General features: G+C 49.7%; 1 protein-coding gene across 1 annotated transcript in view; it reads left to right on the forward strand.

Moving 5' to 3' along the window:
• The window catches only part of Chst8 (carbohydrate sulfotransferase 8), a 140,393-nt gene that overhangs the window by 63,825 nt on the left and 60,769 nt on the right, over positions 1–15,799 (forward strand). Inside the window, exon 2 of the mRNA XM_028754180.1 lies at positions 5,034–5,249. Within this exon, the coding sequence (XP_028610013.1) occupies positions 5,120–5,249 (130 nt within the window). The 5' untranslated portion in view covers positions 5,034–5,119. The remainder of the gene's footprint in view (positions 1–5,033; positions 5,250–15,799) is intronic.

Genomic DNA, 15,799 nt, shown 5'->3' on the forward strand with positions numbered 1-15,799 from the left:
CTCAGCCGGGAGGGCCGGCATTGTTCGCTCCTGCCTGTGGTGAAGAGGACACACAGGGACAGAACTTTCCTGGGCCTGGGGCCCACTGACCACGTGGGTGCTCCCAAGCTGTCTGGCGTGAGGTGTGGGGTGGTTCCCTACAGCCAGAGGGGTCCTTTGAGTGACTGTGAGGAACATCCTGGAGCAGCCGCAGCCAGGCGTGTCCTTGGAGTCGTCCGTGTGTCTGGCTGCCGCCACTGGAGGTGCGTGTGTTTTGGCTGAATTCTCAAGTCCTTGCTTATATGCCCTAAAGTCAATTTCCCCAAAGAGACAAAATTTTAAATCAAATAAATAAGGAGATGGGAAGAATCTTCAGCCTTGTCCTGTGTCCCGGGAGGTGCTAACATTAATTGGATCTTTTCTTTCTTAAAGTAAAAATTGGTGACACCATTCAGGCCTTGGGGAGAGAAACCACTAGAAGGCTTTGTAATTTTGAGCAGGGTTGAATGAATACTCAACCAGCCTGTGAATTTTTCATGTCTTAAGAACCCCTCCCCCTTGCAACCTCTTCTTCATTGCCAATAATTTGAATTTTCTTATTGTCTGTTGGTTTTGGAAAGGGCTGAGGGGAGGGGAGGGGAGGGGAGGGACACTTGCACTTGACACCAGAGCAGAGTGTGATTTATGTAGCGAGGACAGGGCAGTCCCAGGTGGGAGCTGAGGTCTTGCAAATGCGTTTTTCATGGCCCTGGGGCAGCCAAGCCGTGCTGGTGACACATCTTTGTACTGAGGCCCAAGGCAACAGCTGGACTCAAAGAAGAGGGAGGCAAATGACCTTTGGACCAGCATGTCTCTGTTGTCTTGAACATACCATGTGATTATAGAAGAGGGGGAAGTCTGGGGGAGGGCTCAGAGACACAGGTCATCCAGAGTGTGTGTCTCGGGTCTCTGTGGGAAGAGGGCTCTTACAGCTTCCAGGATGCTGGCCCCCTCCATCACAGATGGAGGCCAGTTCACAAGCCACTTCCTCAGGAGGCTAGGCAGCTGACCTTTTACTTCTCGTTTGCATGGAGCCAGGAGTTAGCTGGCCAGATAGTCCCCCAGTGAAAGCAAACATGGAAAACAGGGTCCCAGGAGGAAAGGGTGATTGGGGCTTAGTCCTGGGTAGGGAAGGCACTGAGTCTCTAATACAGGCTCCTAGATTTGCCATACACTTGAGTGGTCTCTGGGGGGGTGGGGTGGGGGAGGGCTTGGAAATGACAACTCTCGTACAGCTGAGACTCCTGCCTCCTCTCCTGGATCCTAGACCCAGGAGGAGCTGCATCCTGTCTCCGTGAATGGATCCGGTGTGAGCAAATTCCAAGTACAACTGCAGAACCTCTTTAGCTGTTAACAGAAGTCTACAGTGGTTCTAAATGATGACCGTGTGACAGATGGGGAAAGAGAGGGGACAAGGCAGCTGTAGTCATATCTGCAGGGCCAGGCTGAAGACAAGCAAGGTGATGATCACAGGGTTCTAAGTCCTTTTCCTTGTCCATCAAATAGCACTGGAGGGTGACACCGTGGGACATCGTTAGCCTTCTTCCCAGGTATCTCTGTACTGGGCGTGGCTTATCCTTTCTTCTCTCCTATATTAGTTAGGTTTTTTTTGTTACCGGAGAACAACCTGATGAACAGCATAAAGAAGGAAAGATTTGATTTGGTTCCTGGTTTCAGAGGGTTCAGTCCGTAGTGGTTTGGTCTGTTGTGTTTGGATAGAGCATCATGGGAGTGAGAGTGTGCAGCAGAGGAGGATCTTGGGATCTTGATCTTGTGACAAACATGAAGGGAAGAGAGAAAAAAGTGAGGGAGATGAGGAGGTGACAGCCAGGGTCAAGCTAGTCCCAAGGGCCCACTCCAGTTACCTACCTCCTTCAGCTAGGTGTTCCCTCTTCCTCTAAAGCATCAACAACTTTCCACCACCTGGGAACAAAGTCCTTAAGACACGGGCCTGTGGGGGCCTCATCCTCTGTAAGAATTATCCTCATGCCAGAGGCCGCCGACTTTTGGCCAGATTGGCCTTAGGTGTCTGGCTCAGGAGGCAGACATGGCTTGGCCATTGATGGTGTATATGTGTGGATACTTACTAGCATGGGAGAGGGCATGTATGTATTTACCGCTCTAGTCTACAGGTGGGGTGAGTGTGCCTAGAAAGGGCTCAAGCTTCATCCCCTACTTTCTTTCTGAACGTCTGTTCTCTACTGTGTCACTGCGAATGACTTTTACCCATCCAACTCCTTTCTGAGACTGAGTTTCCTAAAGGGCTGTGTCAGCTGCCTGGGGGGGGGGCATTGCCTGAGGGTATGAAGGCAGGGTCACAGGCAGCTTCTAAGGGTGACAGAGAATAGTTCTGCCCCTTCTGGGTCCCTCACACTCCCCCAGCATCCAGAGACTGATACTGATGGACATTATGCCGTAGTGCTTAGGGAAGCGGCACCAGGTATGCGCTGAGCATCTATCTACATGGAAAGTAGCCTTTAGGAAGTCCTGAAGTCTAAATGATGTATCTATGGCTTCGTAAAACAATGATCAGACATGCCGACCAGGTCCACTCTGGGGAGCCCTGGCTATCCCCAAGGCTGAGACTCTGTGGTTCTCAGTCTGGGCAAGATAGGATTCACTACTCCACACCTCACTGATCGACAGGCAGCAACAGTCTTTTTTTAGGGCAAGGCCGCTGCACAGAGGTCATGGCTCACTCAAAAACCCCAGAGCCGACTCTGCTGATAAACTGAGCCCCCGACACTACTGCTTCCCAAACATAAAAGCTGGGAGGTCATGGGAACCTCCTGCTCCGCACAGTCCAGGGAGCCCAGCACCAGGCGCACAGAGGCCTGCGGCAGGTTAATTAAAGTTAACTGAGTGAAAAAATAATTACAGAGACTGCAGAGGGTAGAAACCCAAGCTGGAATTTGTACTCCTCAGCTCCTAAGCTTTGCTGAGAATCAGTCTAGTCCTTGGGAATATTTTTCTGGGCATGAAAAGGGCAGGGAAGGACTTTACACACTTCCCTTTCTGCTTAAGGGTCTGCAGGCTGAGAGGCTGCAGGGGTTTTCGGGGGGAGTCTTCTGGGCCCTGTGGCCTTGGGTGGCATCAGCTTCCTTTGGCACTGCCCTGTGCTGGGGTGAGCAAGATCCTTGCAAATTCCTTCGGTGGAAATAAAAGGTATCGTTTGGCTTATGGACAGGCCTTTAAGGATCACCACCCCCAGCCCTGCTTAAGCCTTGTTCACTGCTTCCTGGTCTGGTCTGAGGTACATAGGTAAACAGTAAGGAAGGCCTGCTGCACCTTCCTCACAACACTGGATTGACCCTTCTGACAAAAAGAGACAAAATAAAAGTTAGCCCCTATGCACTCTCCTTTTTATGTGTGTGGATGTTACGCTGGGCAGCATGTGCATGCAGTACCCACAAAGGCCAGAAGAGGGCAATTGATCCCTTGGAACCAGAAAGCTGTGCCCTGCCGTGTGGGTGCTGGGAATCAAAGCCAGATCCTCTGGATGAGAAGCCAGTGCTCCATCTCTCCAGCCCAAGCTCTACTCTCCTGAGTTTGCTTCTGTGAGGTGTTTTATCTCAGAATGGGAAAGTAATAAACCCTCTGAGACTGTCTGTCCGAATACCTGCAATGCTGTGGGTGTGGGTAGAATATTGTGAGAGTCAGGGATCCGCCTGTGTAGACCTGCCACAGACTTCCTCTGTCCCACTCACCTTCCCTGGCCCACACAGGCCTGGGTGAGGCCCCACAACCTCCCAAGATATCACCAACAACTGGAGACCAGGTGTTCAAAGACATGAATCTCTGGAGGACATTTCAGACTCAAACGAAACTGAAGGGTGCATGTCTGTTTTTTATTTGTTTGTTTGTTTTGTTTTGTTTTTTTAAAAAAAAAGGAGTTGTCAGGCAGAAGTGGTGCATGCCTGTAATCCTGGCACTCAAGAGGCTGAGGCAGGTGGATTTCTGTGAGTTTGAGGTAAGCTTGGTCTACAGAGTGAGTTCTAAGAAATCCAAGGCTACACAGAGAAACCCTGTCTCAAAACACCCTCACCCCCCCCTCCAAAAAAAAATAAATAAGTTGTATTATTTTATGGGTGTGTGTTTTGTCTCAGTGTCATGTACATGCAGTGCCTGTAGATGGCAGTAGAGAGCGTCATAACCCCTGGAACAGACACTTGTGAGCTGCCATGTGGATGCTGGGAACTGAACCCAGGTCCTCTACAAAAAGCATCTCGGTGTTCTTAACTACTGAGCCATCTCTCCAGCCCTGGAGTGTTGCCTATCTTGATCCGTAACTTGGTCCGATTCACTTGTACTTAGAGTATGGAGGGCATTTCTTCCGTTCTTGTGGTGGAACCAAGGTGATGGACAACTTGTGTGCAGGCTCTGGGTCTGCAGAAGTCAATACAGCAAGCAGGGATGGAGGGGTGTGAGCAGCCTCTGGAGGGAGCATGGCGTTTACTGGGAGGCTCACAGAGCTGGGCAGAGGGGTGGTCGCTGGTTACAACCTGTGACTGTCAAAGCGTTCACTACCCTTAGCCGTCTCCCAACAACGAGAGAGTGTGTTTCTCTGTGGCTTTATGGTAGGTGCAGGAGACCCTTGTGGGCAGGGCAGAGGTGTAGGGACCAACAGACCCCTCTTCAGCCTCTGTGGGCTTCAGAAGGTCAAAGTGGACTGGTATGGTGATGAATGGCTGTAATCTCAACACTCAGGGGGGTGGGGTGGTAGGGTCGTGAGTTTGGGACGACTCTGGGCTGGATAACGAGTCCCAGTCCAAAGGGAGGGAGAGAAGGACACACACACACCACACACCACACACACACCACACACACACACCACACACACACCACACACACACATACACAGAGAGAGAGAGCAAGAGAGACAGAGACACAGAGACACAGAGACAGATGGGTTAGAGGAATCCAGATGGTAAGTCTGTGTCACGTGACAGGGACCTTAGCCCGTGGGGATATCCTGCAACTGAAACCCCCCGCTTCTTCCCACTTCTGTATTATAGACCTCAGCCTGATGGATATCTGGTGTGGATAATGAGGGAAGAACGTGCCTTTTACACCCGAGAGGTGACCCCGGAGCGCACCCTGGATGACCCCACTACTCGGAACGATGCGGCTAACCTGCATGTTCTCGTCCATCCTGCTGTTCGGAGCTGCGGGCCTGCTCCTCTTCATCAGCCTACAGGACCCTATAGAGCTCGGTCCCCAACAGGTTCCAGGTGAGCCCCGAGGTTGTTGCTTACCACTGCCCTGACAGCCCTAGTGTGCTGGGGCTAGGTGACGGTAGCCCTTGTAAACAAAGAAAGGGCCCTGGCTTCCTCCTAGCAGGTGTCAGTGTCAGTGTGGGGGTGTCAGACCACCAGTTTCAAGGCTGTGTCTCTGGCTGCCATAGCAGTTGAGCAGCCCCTGGCGTGGGCGATGGAGAGGCTGCCCATCTGGTCAGCCAGTTTGTTGTCTTCAGTGAATCTTAGACTCAGGAAATTCTGCCAACTCTCAGGACATCTTCCACATTGTTCTGAATACCAGTGGCTAAATGTCTTTCTATTTTTTTAAAAAAAATGCCACTGGGAATTGAACCCAGGGTCTTACCCCTTGATCATTATTTTTTTTATTACTTTTATTTTGTTTCATGGTCTGGCCTTGAACTTGTGACCCTACCTTATTCTCCTGAGTAGCTGGCCTTATAGGGCTACACCACCAGACTCAGATGAATGTGTCTTCTTTTGAAAACTTTTCTTATAGCTGGGTGTGGTGGCACACATCTTAATCCCAGCACTTGAGAGCCAGAGGCAGACACAGATCAATCTCTGAATTTGAGACCAGCCTGGTTAACCTAGCAAGTTCCAGGCCAACCAGGATTATGTAGTAAAATCCCATCTCAAAAAATAATTTTGTTGGACAACGGGCAGGATGGTGGAAGTCTGAGGAGCTATTCTTCTTCTGACCCCTGATTATCTTTGTGAATTCACATGTCTGGAGTATGACTCAGTTTCCCTGTCCAGTCCTGGGGGATCCCTCGAATCTGGTTCCTCTGGCCCAAGACAGAAATTAAGTCACATGCTGGCTTTGTGAGGGTGAGCTACTCTCTTGCCACACCCCCATTCTCTCCGCGACTGTGACCCACTGGAGTGCTCAATGTCTGCTGTGGATGGCAGGGTGCGGACAGTGAGAGGACTGTGTGGAAAACTCAGGGAAGATAGGGTGTGGAAAGAGGAGGTCTCCAGGGCTCTTGATGTCGGATATGATGGAGCTGGCTGTCACAGGCATGGGCCTGAGGCTAGAGGTTAATCTGCTTAGAAGGAAGAGGAGACCTGGGCTTCCGGGCCACAGCAGTAGCAGAGATATGCTTCCTCTCTGGGGACGTGTGCGTGAGCGCACTGCTTGCAGGGACAGAATGAAAGAGATGTGTAGGCCAGAGGTTTAGACCGATGGCTTCCTGTGACACTCCAGCTTGCAGCCTGAAGCACAGGATGGTGGATGCCCACTCTCCAGCCAGGCAGCTGGAGCACTACCCCCAGCTCCCCCCAAACTCAGCCCCCCCCCTTGTACCACTTCATTGTTTTGCTTCTGCAAACTGGAGCTCTGAACTATGATACAGTGGCCTTGAGCCCAGATTGAAGGCCACAGGTCTCCAGAGGAAAGGAAGAAACACACATAGAGCCCAGATCCTGCCTGTACCAGGCAGCTGCAGCCAGAAGCCCTGCATGGGCTGGGAGGCTGATGAATTATCCCTTTCATCACAGTAAGCAAGTTCAGTTTCGGGTAGGCCACTGTGCTGACGCATTCCCGGGTCAACCTCTACAGCTGGCGGCTGTCAAAAATGGATCCAGCTTGTCCCAGCTTCTGAGGAAGTGTGTATGCATGACTGAGCTGCCTCCTCTGGGGACTTTGTAGCCTCTTGAGAGCTCTAGAATAGCTAGTGACATTGAGTCAGCACAGCTGGGTTCCACAGGACAGAACCATCGCAGTACAGGAACTAAATGGTCCCTATGACTATGTGTAGTATATGAAACAAGAAACCAGAGAGCAAGGAAGCTTGAAAACAACTTGGAGGAATCTTGTCTCTGGTGGATGCCCTAATGTGTGTGGTTATGGTGCACACACAGGTCAAGGGTCCAGCTATCTGATGTCTGCACTGTGGGAGGGGCCAGGGAGAAAAGGCATAAGTTTATGTATGGTGTCCATCTGGGATGGGGGGGGGGCAGGGTGTCTCTCTATGGTCTATTCCTGGGATAGGTCATCTATTTCCAGGTGAGATTCTGCTCTGTTGATTGTAGGCTATGCCCTGCCATGCCAACGGCCAGCTAGGAGAGCAGAACCCTTAAATTTGCAGGCACTGGATTCCTTTCCCCCTTTCTACCTAGCATTGCTCTAAAACAGCTGCCCAAGTGTACAGATGTGTGAGTTACAGGTGGTTGGGAACCAGAGTGTGGTTGGGAGTTCCGGGGTAGAGTGGCGCGGTGTGGTGGAGAGGCGCTTGAACCTCAGACCCTCAGGTGTGGTGGAGAAGCACTTGAACCTCAGACCCTCAGGTGTGGTGGAGAGGCACTTGAACCTCGGACCCTCAGACTGCAGAGGGAGGGTTTGCTTCCCCTGTGGTGGGCGGAGCCAGATGAGGAACGTGGGTGGGACTTCACTGTGAAACTATTGGCAGATGCAGGGGAACCACCCACCCTCGAGGTGCTTACGTGATAGGCAACCCTGCTGGTCTATGTAAATCACACCAAACACAGTCATAAAACTTTAAGTAATGCTTACGTTCCTTTCCCTGAGCGAAGTGCTCCTGACACAAGCTGTTTGTGTTGATTTGTTACTATTCATTTATTCCTTCCCTGTACCACTCGCAGCAGCCTAATTGTGATTCGGTACCAAGAAAGCAATATCAAAGTAATTTTCCACAACATTAGTTACAATTTTCTTCTGATCCTTCAAGTGAAACAACCCCATCCTGTTGGCTTCTCCGAGCACATAAACCTTGATTACATTTATCTGTTGGAAACCATTGCTTACGAAGCGTATGTGCCCAGTTGCGTGCCGGGTGGTCCCGACGGCCCTGATCAAGCCCCTCTCCCTGGGAGTCTGTTCTAAGGAGGTGTAGGCTATAAGGCTGTCCTGTCGGCGGGGACACCCAGAGGGAACTAGAAGACAGGAAAAATCCGTACTATGGTATGAACTTTGCATCGCTGATCAGATCTCGCTGTACAGTTACTAGATGTTGAAAGCACATTGTTCCGGGCTGCTTTCTGTTGCTGTAATAAACACCATGAAAAACAAAGCAGTGTAGGGGAATGTCATCTTATAACTCCCAGGCCCCTATCCATCTCTGAGGGAAGTTAAGCAAGAATTCAAGACAGGAACCATGGAGGAATGAAGTTTACTGGTGCTCTCCCTCTCTGACTCATGTTAGCTAGCTTTCTTGTATAGCCCAAATCCATCAGCGTAGGGATGGGACTGCCCATAATGGGCTGTGCCTTCCTATATCAATTAGCATGTAAGAAAATGCCTTACAGACAAAGGGCGTAAACTAATTTAATGGAGACAATTATTCATCTGTTAAGGCTCCCTCTTGCCAGGTGACTCTAGGTTTATGTCAGGTTGAGGGATGTAGTTAACTATGGCATTTGTGAATCTTTTGGGGCCAGCTAGCCCACCTCTGCCTGGCAAGGGCATCAAACAGAATCTTACAGAGTTACCAACTTCTGTAAGGTGGGTGTCTTAGTGTTGGTATTGCTGTGAAGAGACACCATGACCACCCCAACTCTTACAAGAGAAAAAGCATGTCATGGGGACTGGTTTACAGTTTCAGTGGTTTAGTCCATTATCGTCATGGTGGGAAGCATGCAGCATGCAGGCAGACGCGGTGCTGGAGACAGGGCTGAGAGTTCTACATCTGGATCAGTAGGCAGCAGGAAGAAAATGAGACCTATGGGCCTATGAGGGGCTGTTTTTTTATTCGAAGCACCACAGTGGGCCATGTTTTCTTTTTTAAAAGAACATTCTAATATTTTAAGTTAGCCCCTTTGGATCTGAACTAAGGACCTGACAGAGACAACGCCTCAGCTCCTGGTTTCAGTCCATCCAGGGTGGGATGGGGAGAGCACTGTGGCCACAGCTTGAGGCAAAGCCCACTCCCTTGCTGTCAGACATGAAGCTGGGAGAATGGACCAGAGTCCCATCTCCGGTGACATGCCTGTGCTAGCCAGGCCACACCTTCTAAAGCCCCCAAGACTTTCAGCTTATGAGCCATAATCTGGAGACACAGCATGCAGAAGATCAGCCTGTGGTGACTGTAGATTCAGACGGTAACAGACAGGTACCCGATAGCTAACCTTTGTTCTAAGATTAGATTTTCTTGTTTACCAGAGAATTCTACCTATCTAATTACAATTATTTTCCAGTCTACAAAATTGCAAGTCCTAAGGCCAGAGCTTCTCCTCCCTGTATGTTTGTTTCTATGCTTCGCTTCCTTTATTCCTTTATTTATGTGACCATGTGTAACCCTGTAGCTCAGGCTAGCCTCAAACTCACCACGCTCCTTCTGCTGCAGGTTCTCCAGTGCTTGCTGGAATTACCTAGCCAGGAACACATGCTAGGGTTTAAAACTAGACCTTAGGCATCCTAAGCAGAGGTGGGCTAGCCGGCCCGGAAGAGCTTGACATGACCAGCCCAGAAGGTCACTTCTTAACCCCTGATACAAGGCTCACCCTTCTCCAAATAAAAGACTGGACTGGGGATAACAGACTCAGCACGATGACTCTGAGGACTTGAGAAAGACGAGTCTGCATTCACTTTGGCATACAATTTCGGTAGCTGCCTTTCTCTGTGAACTTTGTATGAATTAAGATTGGGATGATAAAAAAAATGAACTCCAAGTGCCTGCCCCCTCTCAGCACCCCAGCCTGGCCAAGCTGGTCCCAACTCTCCCTCTCATCACATTTTTTCCTTATATCTGAGTTTTGAAGTCCACGCCGGATATTGATCCAATTCACACATAAATATTTCAATGGTTCTCAGTTCAGATGATAGGGCTTCTTGTCTTTAACATTATAGCCTGCCATCTTATATTCCCCTAAAAAGCATCCAACAGCTAAGCAGGCAATCCTTGAGAAGCTGAGGCTGGAGAGTCCCAAGTTTGGGGTGAGCCTGGGCAATATAGCAAATCCCTGTGTTACTTTTTTTTTTTTCTTTAAAGACTCCAATGTCTAAAGTCAGCGTTGAGTCTTAATTGACTCATAGATATAAACACACGTATCTCCAGTGTCTTACCCAGTATTCAGGTCTAGCCACACAATGCAATTTTCTGATGAATCCATTAAATCTCTCCCTACATGTAAGTTTCTGTCTTTTCCTGTTTATTTCAGGATGCTGAGCCACGGGTCATATGGGATGCCCCCATTGTGGTCTTAATTAATTGCAGCCATTTGTTCTTTATTGTTTGTCTTCTACACACAATTGGGAAAACCTTGCAAAGCCCACATATAGATTTGGTTTGGCTTCCCTTTGCTTTTTTAATAAGAATTCACATGTGGCTCCGTGGTCTCCTGCCAGGCAGCTCAAGCCCTCCTGCCCTCTCGTAATGTCCGTGAGCTGCCAGTGGTCACGCCTCCATCTGCCCCTCAATCAGGGGTCACACTGAGGCCTCACCCCCTTCTGTCATTCCTTCCTCATTGCTTAAATGGGATGGAGTTTGTCTTAATGGGGCCAGGTGAGTTGTTGTCAGCAACCCATGAAACTGTAAGTGTGAGACCCATGGCTGATTGGAGTAACAAGAAAGACAGGCTCGGCAGTGCAGGCTGGCTTCCCAGCACTAGGGAAACTGAGGCAAGAGTATCGAGAGGTCTGATACTCAAACCTGGCCATAGAGTGAGTTCAAGACCAGCCGGTGGTACAGGACAAGCAAGGCCTTGTCTCAAAAGAAAGAGCGGACTGGAGGGGACACCTAATCATGCAGATTCTGTTGTGTGCCTTTTTAAAATTTTAAATTACCGGGGGCTGGAGAGACGGCTCAGTGGCTAAGAGCACTGGCTGCTCTTCCAGAGGACTCAGGTTCAATTCCCAGCACCCACAAGGCAGCTCACAACCATCGGTAACTCCAGTTCCAGCAGGATCTGATGCCCTCACCCAGAAATACATTCTGGTAAAACACTAATGCACACAAAAAAAATACAAATTAATTAATTAATAAGTCATTTAGAATTTTTAAATTGCATTTATTTATTATTTATTCAGGGGTGGGGTACATGACGTGGAGCACATGTAGAGGTCTCAGGACAACTTGCAGGAGTTAGTTCTCTCCTTCTGGGTCCTCGGGATTGAACTCAGACGGTTAGACTTGGCAGCAGGCACTTTTACCCGCTGAGCCATCTGGCCTGTCCAGGTTCTTTACTGTTTGGCTCTGGCAAAGTGGCTTTTCCTAAAGTAGGCTCTCCCTACATTTCAGGGCTCTCTGCTCTCTCGCAAAATGGAGTAGCTGTGACTAAGATACCATAGTTTAGATGAAAGGGGATAGCCACTGATGGCTTCTCTGTCTGTACGGTACCCTGGGGCAGTCATTGCTTAGAACTAGATAGAACATTTCAGAGTGGACACCACCAATGCTGACAAGAGCATTTGCCATGTGTAGAGTCTTACGCTGAGCAAAGATTTATTTATTTATTTATTTATTTATTTATTTATTTATTTATTTATAGAATGGAACTCTCTGTGTAGCCCAGGCTTGTCTGGAACTTGCTAGTAGACCAGGCTGGCCTTGAACTAGATCCTGCTGCCTCTCCCTCCTGAGTGTTGGAGTTATAGGCACCCACTGCCCCACCCCGGTATGGTTCTTATAACACATGGCTTCTGGTACCGTGTGCTGAATAGTCACTAAGTAGCTCAGACACAGAAACAGCAACCAGATAGACACCACCAGCCTCTGATCACATGTCAGACAGCATCGCAGGCGTACCACACACCTTTGACACTATAGGTGTCCCTCTGGTTTACTTTTACATCATTTGATGATGAGCCCAGTGAGCTCAGGAGGTGAAGAACCATGCCCAAGGCCACAAAGGCCAAGGCTTCAGAACTGGCCTGTTCTGTTAAGCATCTGCTCCCTACACCCCCAGCACACACGGCTCAGGCCCACAGCACAGCCCAGTGCTGATAAATATGTTGAAGCCAGAAAGAATATGGCATATGAGGAGCTCTGAGGGGCTCGGAGGCTGGAACATCACCTACAGCTGAAGAATCAGCCAGGCTCTGGTCCCAACAGTGACCCCCTCATCACCTTGGGACGTGTGGGGCAGAGCTAGCCTATGCTCCCGGGGATGGGAAACTGGGCATCCTGGGCTGAGGAGTGGGACATTAGAAAACTCATTCTAGGACTGAAGAGAGGAGGACTCAGTGGTTAAGAGTGCTTGCTGATCTTGCAGAGAACCCAAGTCCGGTTCCCAGTATCCAGATCATGCTACTTACAATTACCTGTAATGCCTGCTCCAGAAGATCCAACACTCATCCAGCCTCTGGAAGATGCCTTCATGTCCACATGCACAAACACACACATGTTCACATAAATAAAAATAAATCTTTTATCATTCTAGTGGCTGCATGGGTTAGGGGGCATGAGGATGACAGAGATCAGCCTGCCTCTGCCTCCTGAGTGTTGGCATTAAAGATGTGCACCACCGGCTTGAGAAAGGCTGATTTTTAAAGTAAGTGTGTGTGTGCGTGTGTGTGTGCGTGTGTGTAGCGCACCTGGCATGTATACCATGTGCATGTAGTGCTCACAGAGGCCAGAAGAGGGCGCCAGATCCCGTAGGACTGGAGTTACAGCTGGTTATGAACTAGCTGCCCGGTGTGGGTGCTGAGACTAGAACTGGTTCTTTGCCCTTTGCAGACAAAGGCAGCCAGCACTCTTATACTACGGAGCCATTTCTACAGTCCCCGTATTAGTTATTTTTGCATCACTACTGCAAAAATGCCTAACAGGTACAACTTAATGGAGGAAGGACTCTTTTTGACTCATGGTCTCAGGGACTTTCAAATCATTATTGAGGGACAAGCCCTAAAATGTGTCTGTCTGTAGTTGGGGGTCGGGGTAGGGTGGGGTGTAGTGACTATTCACCTCACTATAGACCAGGAATAAGAAAGACACATATATTTCCTTCAAAGGTCTGTCCTAGGGACCTGCATCAAATACCCAGACCCATCTCCCAAAAACCTCACAGCCTTCAAGATAATGGCACCAAATGTGGCTAGTGTGTTCAAAACATGAGCCTGTGGACAACTTTTCAGATTCAAACTGTTACAGATACCAAGGTGGGTTGTGTGTGAGAAGAGTTGGTGACCTGGTGGGTGGAGTTGGGGGGAGAAAGACGGAAGAGGAAGACATCTGGGGTTTCTGGCTGTGACAGATGCAGATGGAATGTTCCGTTTCCAGGGTAACTCTGACAGGGAAGGGCAGGGGTCATGGGTTCTGTTTCAGGCTTAGGGAACCTGAGATCCTGGGCAGCATGTGGGGAGGTATTCTGTAACCTCTCTAACAAGGCGCTTCACACCCACAGATCAAAGGAAGGCTCTTTCTGCCTCTGTATCCTCCTCTTTACTAGAGATTGGTGTCCCAGTGATGGTGGACAGGGTTATTGGAGAGGTCTGCTCTGGAAGGAGCTGGTATGGATACACATCGGTACTGGACCCTGCCCATATTCCTTGTTGGGATCAGGCTTCTGCCTGTCCTGGGACAGAATCATGACTTGTGGATCTCTGGGTTTGCCAGCTGGGGAGAGACCTGTGTGTACCTGTCTGTGCAGGGACCCCACAAGTTCCAGCCAACCTGAGGTGGGTGGGAAGTGCAAGCAGACATGAAGGTGAGTGGAAGAAGACCAAGTAGGCTCTGCTTCAAGGAGCACACAGTCTGGAGATCAAGGACAAGGGCTTGAGCCTTTCCCTAGAGTCCCCCAAGGCATTGTGGGAAAAACATGGCCCTGTCACAAAGGATGCTGGGAGAGAAATAAACTCACCTGGGTGGTATACAGAGGACAAAGGTGGATGTGAGTCTTGGATCTCCAGAAGGCAGAGGAGTCAGCAGAACTTCCTGGAATTAACTTCCTGTGGGACATCCACCTAACTTCTCCAGCAGCCACACGGTGCAGACCTCAGGCGCTGGCAGCCATGTGGGCTTGGGCACCCTCCGTGGGGCTGGGAGACTTTCTCCAGAGCACATGCTACTGACCCTTTGACCCAAGACTTCTCTACCCAAGTCTACAGGGCCAAAGTCCTAGTGTCTGACTGATTCTGAGGTTCCTGTGTTGTCCTCCAAGAGACAAAGCTGTGCTGGCTAGACCATGCATGGCCCTCATTCTGGGTCCCGTATTACCAGGGGGCATGGCCCTGTTTGTTCAGAGCTGAGGGCCATGCTACAATTCCAGGTCCATCTGGTTTCTACGGATACTACCTTTGTCTAGGTGTGTCCCCTGGGAGCTTCGAATCCACAGGGCCTCAAATGGTTGTAGTAGCAGCCTAGAGACTCTCAGCCAGTCCATCAAAGTGCACTGACAGCCTACCTGGACCCTCAGCACTGAACCCTGCCCTCTCAGAGCTGGGATATTGAAATTCTCACTCCTCCCAGGTCTGGGGAGGCAGCCCCTCCCATTTCCACGGAGCTGGCTGCCTTCCCCAAACAGGTGGATTTTCCTGGAATCCTCTAGAGTCTGTTTCCTGAAACCGTTTTCTAACGGCATTGCGGAACATCATATATATTTCCTCTAAACCTTGTGAGGCTGACACATCCTTGTTGTGACTGTGAATATCAGAACTGACATGTAATTGCAGTGATCCATCCTGTTAAGTAGCTTGCAATACATCATCGCAAAATCAGCCAGGCTGGGGACTCTCAGATCCCCGTGTTTCTAAACAATAGACCCGTACCATCTTCAAACTTGCTGAACGCTGCCCACAGCTCAGCGGGGACGGCTCACCATCTCTCATCTCACCTTTCTGGGACCTCAGAGACGTAGCTTCAGTAGGTTTTCAGGTTTCCTGGGGCATGCCCCTATACATCACATGACAGCCAAGTTCTCCCAGCCAGGGCTATGGTGAGGATACCAGTCCAACTGCTCTTTCTACACTTGTGAGGTCTTGCCCTTTCTGACCCTTAAACTCCAAGAATCTATGTGTATGTTCATCCTGGGCCAGCTCAGACTCCACTGTCCAGCAGGTGGAAGGAAGGCTCATTGTACACAGTTAGAGGCACGCACTTGCACTTGGCCAAGACTAGCAACACCAGATGGCCCTTTGCATAACACAGGGCTCCATTCCATTTAGATTGTGGTGTGAAGGGCAACCCCTAAGAGCTGGGCAGAGGCTAAAAATGAAGGAGGAGTGGACACAGAGCCCTTTGTGGTCATCAGTCAACAAGCACTGAAAGGAAAGAGTCTTCAAGCCCTCCAGCCCTGGCGGATTTAGGGGTTTCCAGTGGTACTGGAGTGGGGGCCTGTGTTAGTCAGATCTTTGTTGCTATAACAAAAATGTCTGAGTGAAACAGGGGAGGAAAGATTCAGGTGGATAAGTTTCCAGAAGATTTTAACCCGTCATGGTTGGAAGGTTGTGGCAGAATGGCTTACTTCATAGACACTAGGAAGGAAAAAGAGTGAGTGGAGGTGGTGGGAGAGAGAGAGAGATAGAGACAGAGGCACAGACACAGAGAGGGACAGAGAAAGACAGACAAACAGAGAGACACAGAGATACACAGAGAGACAGAGACACACAGAGAGACACAGAGAATGCAGAG

The sequence above is a fragment of the Grammomys surdaster genome, unplaced genomic scaffold, assembly GCF_004785775.1.
Source record: "Grammomys surdaster isolate TR1022 unplaced genomic scaffold, NIH_TR_1.0 125984, whole genome shotgun sequence".
NCBI lineage: Eukaryota > Metazoa > Chordata > Mammalia > Rodentia > Muridae > Grammomys > Grammomys surdaster.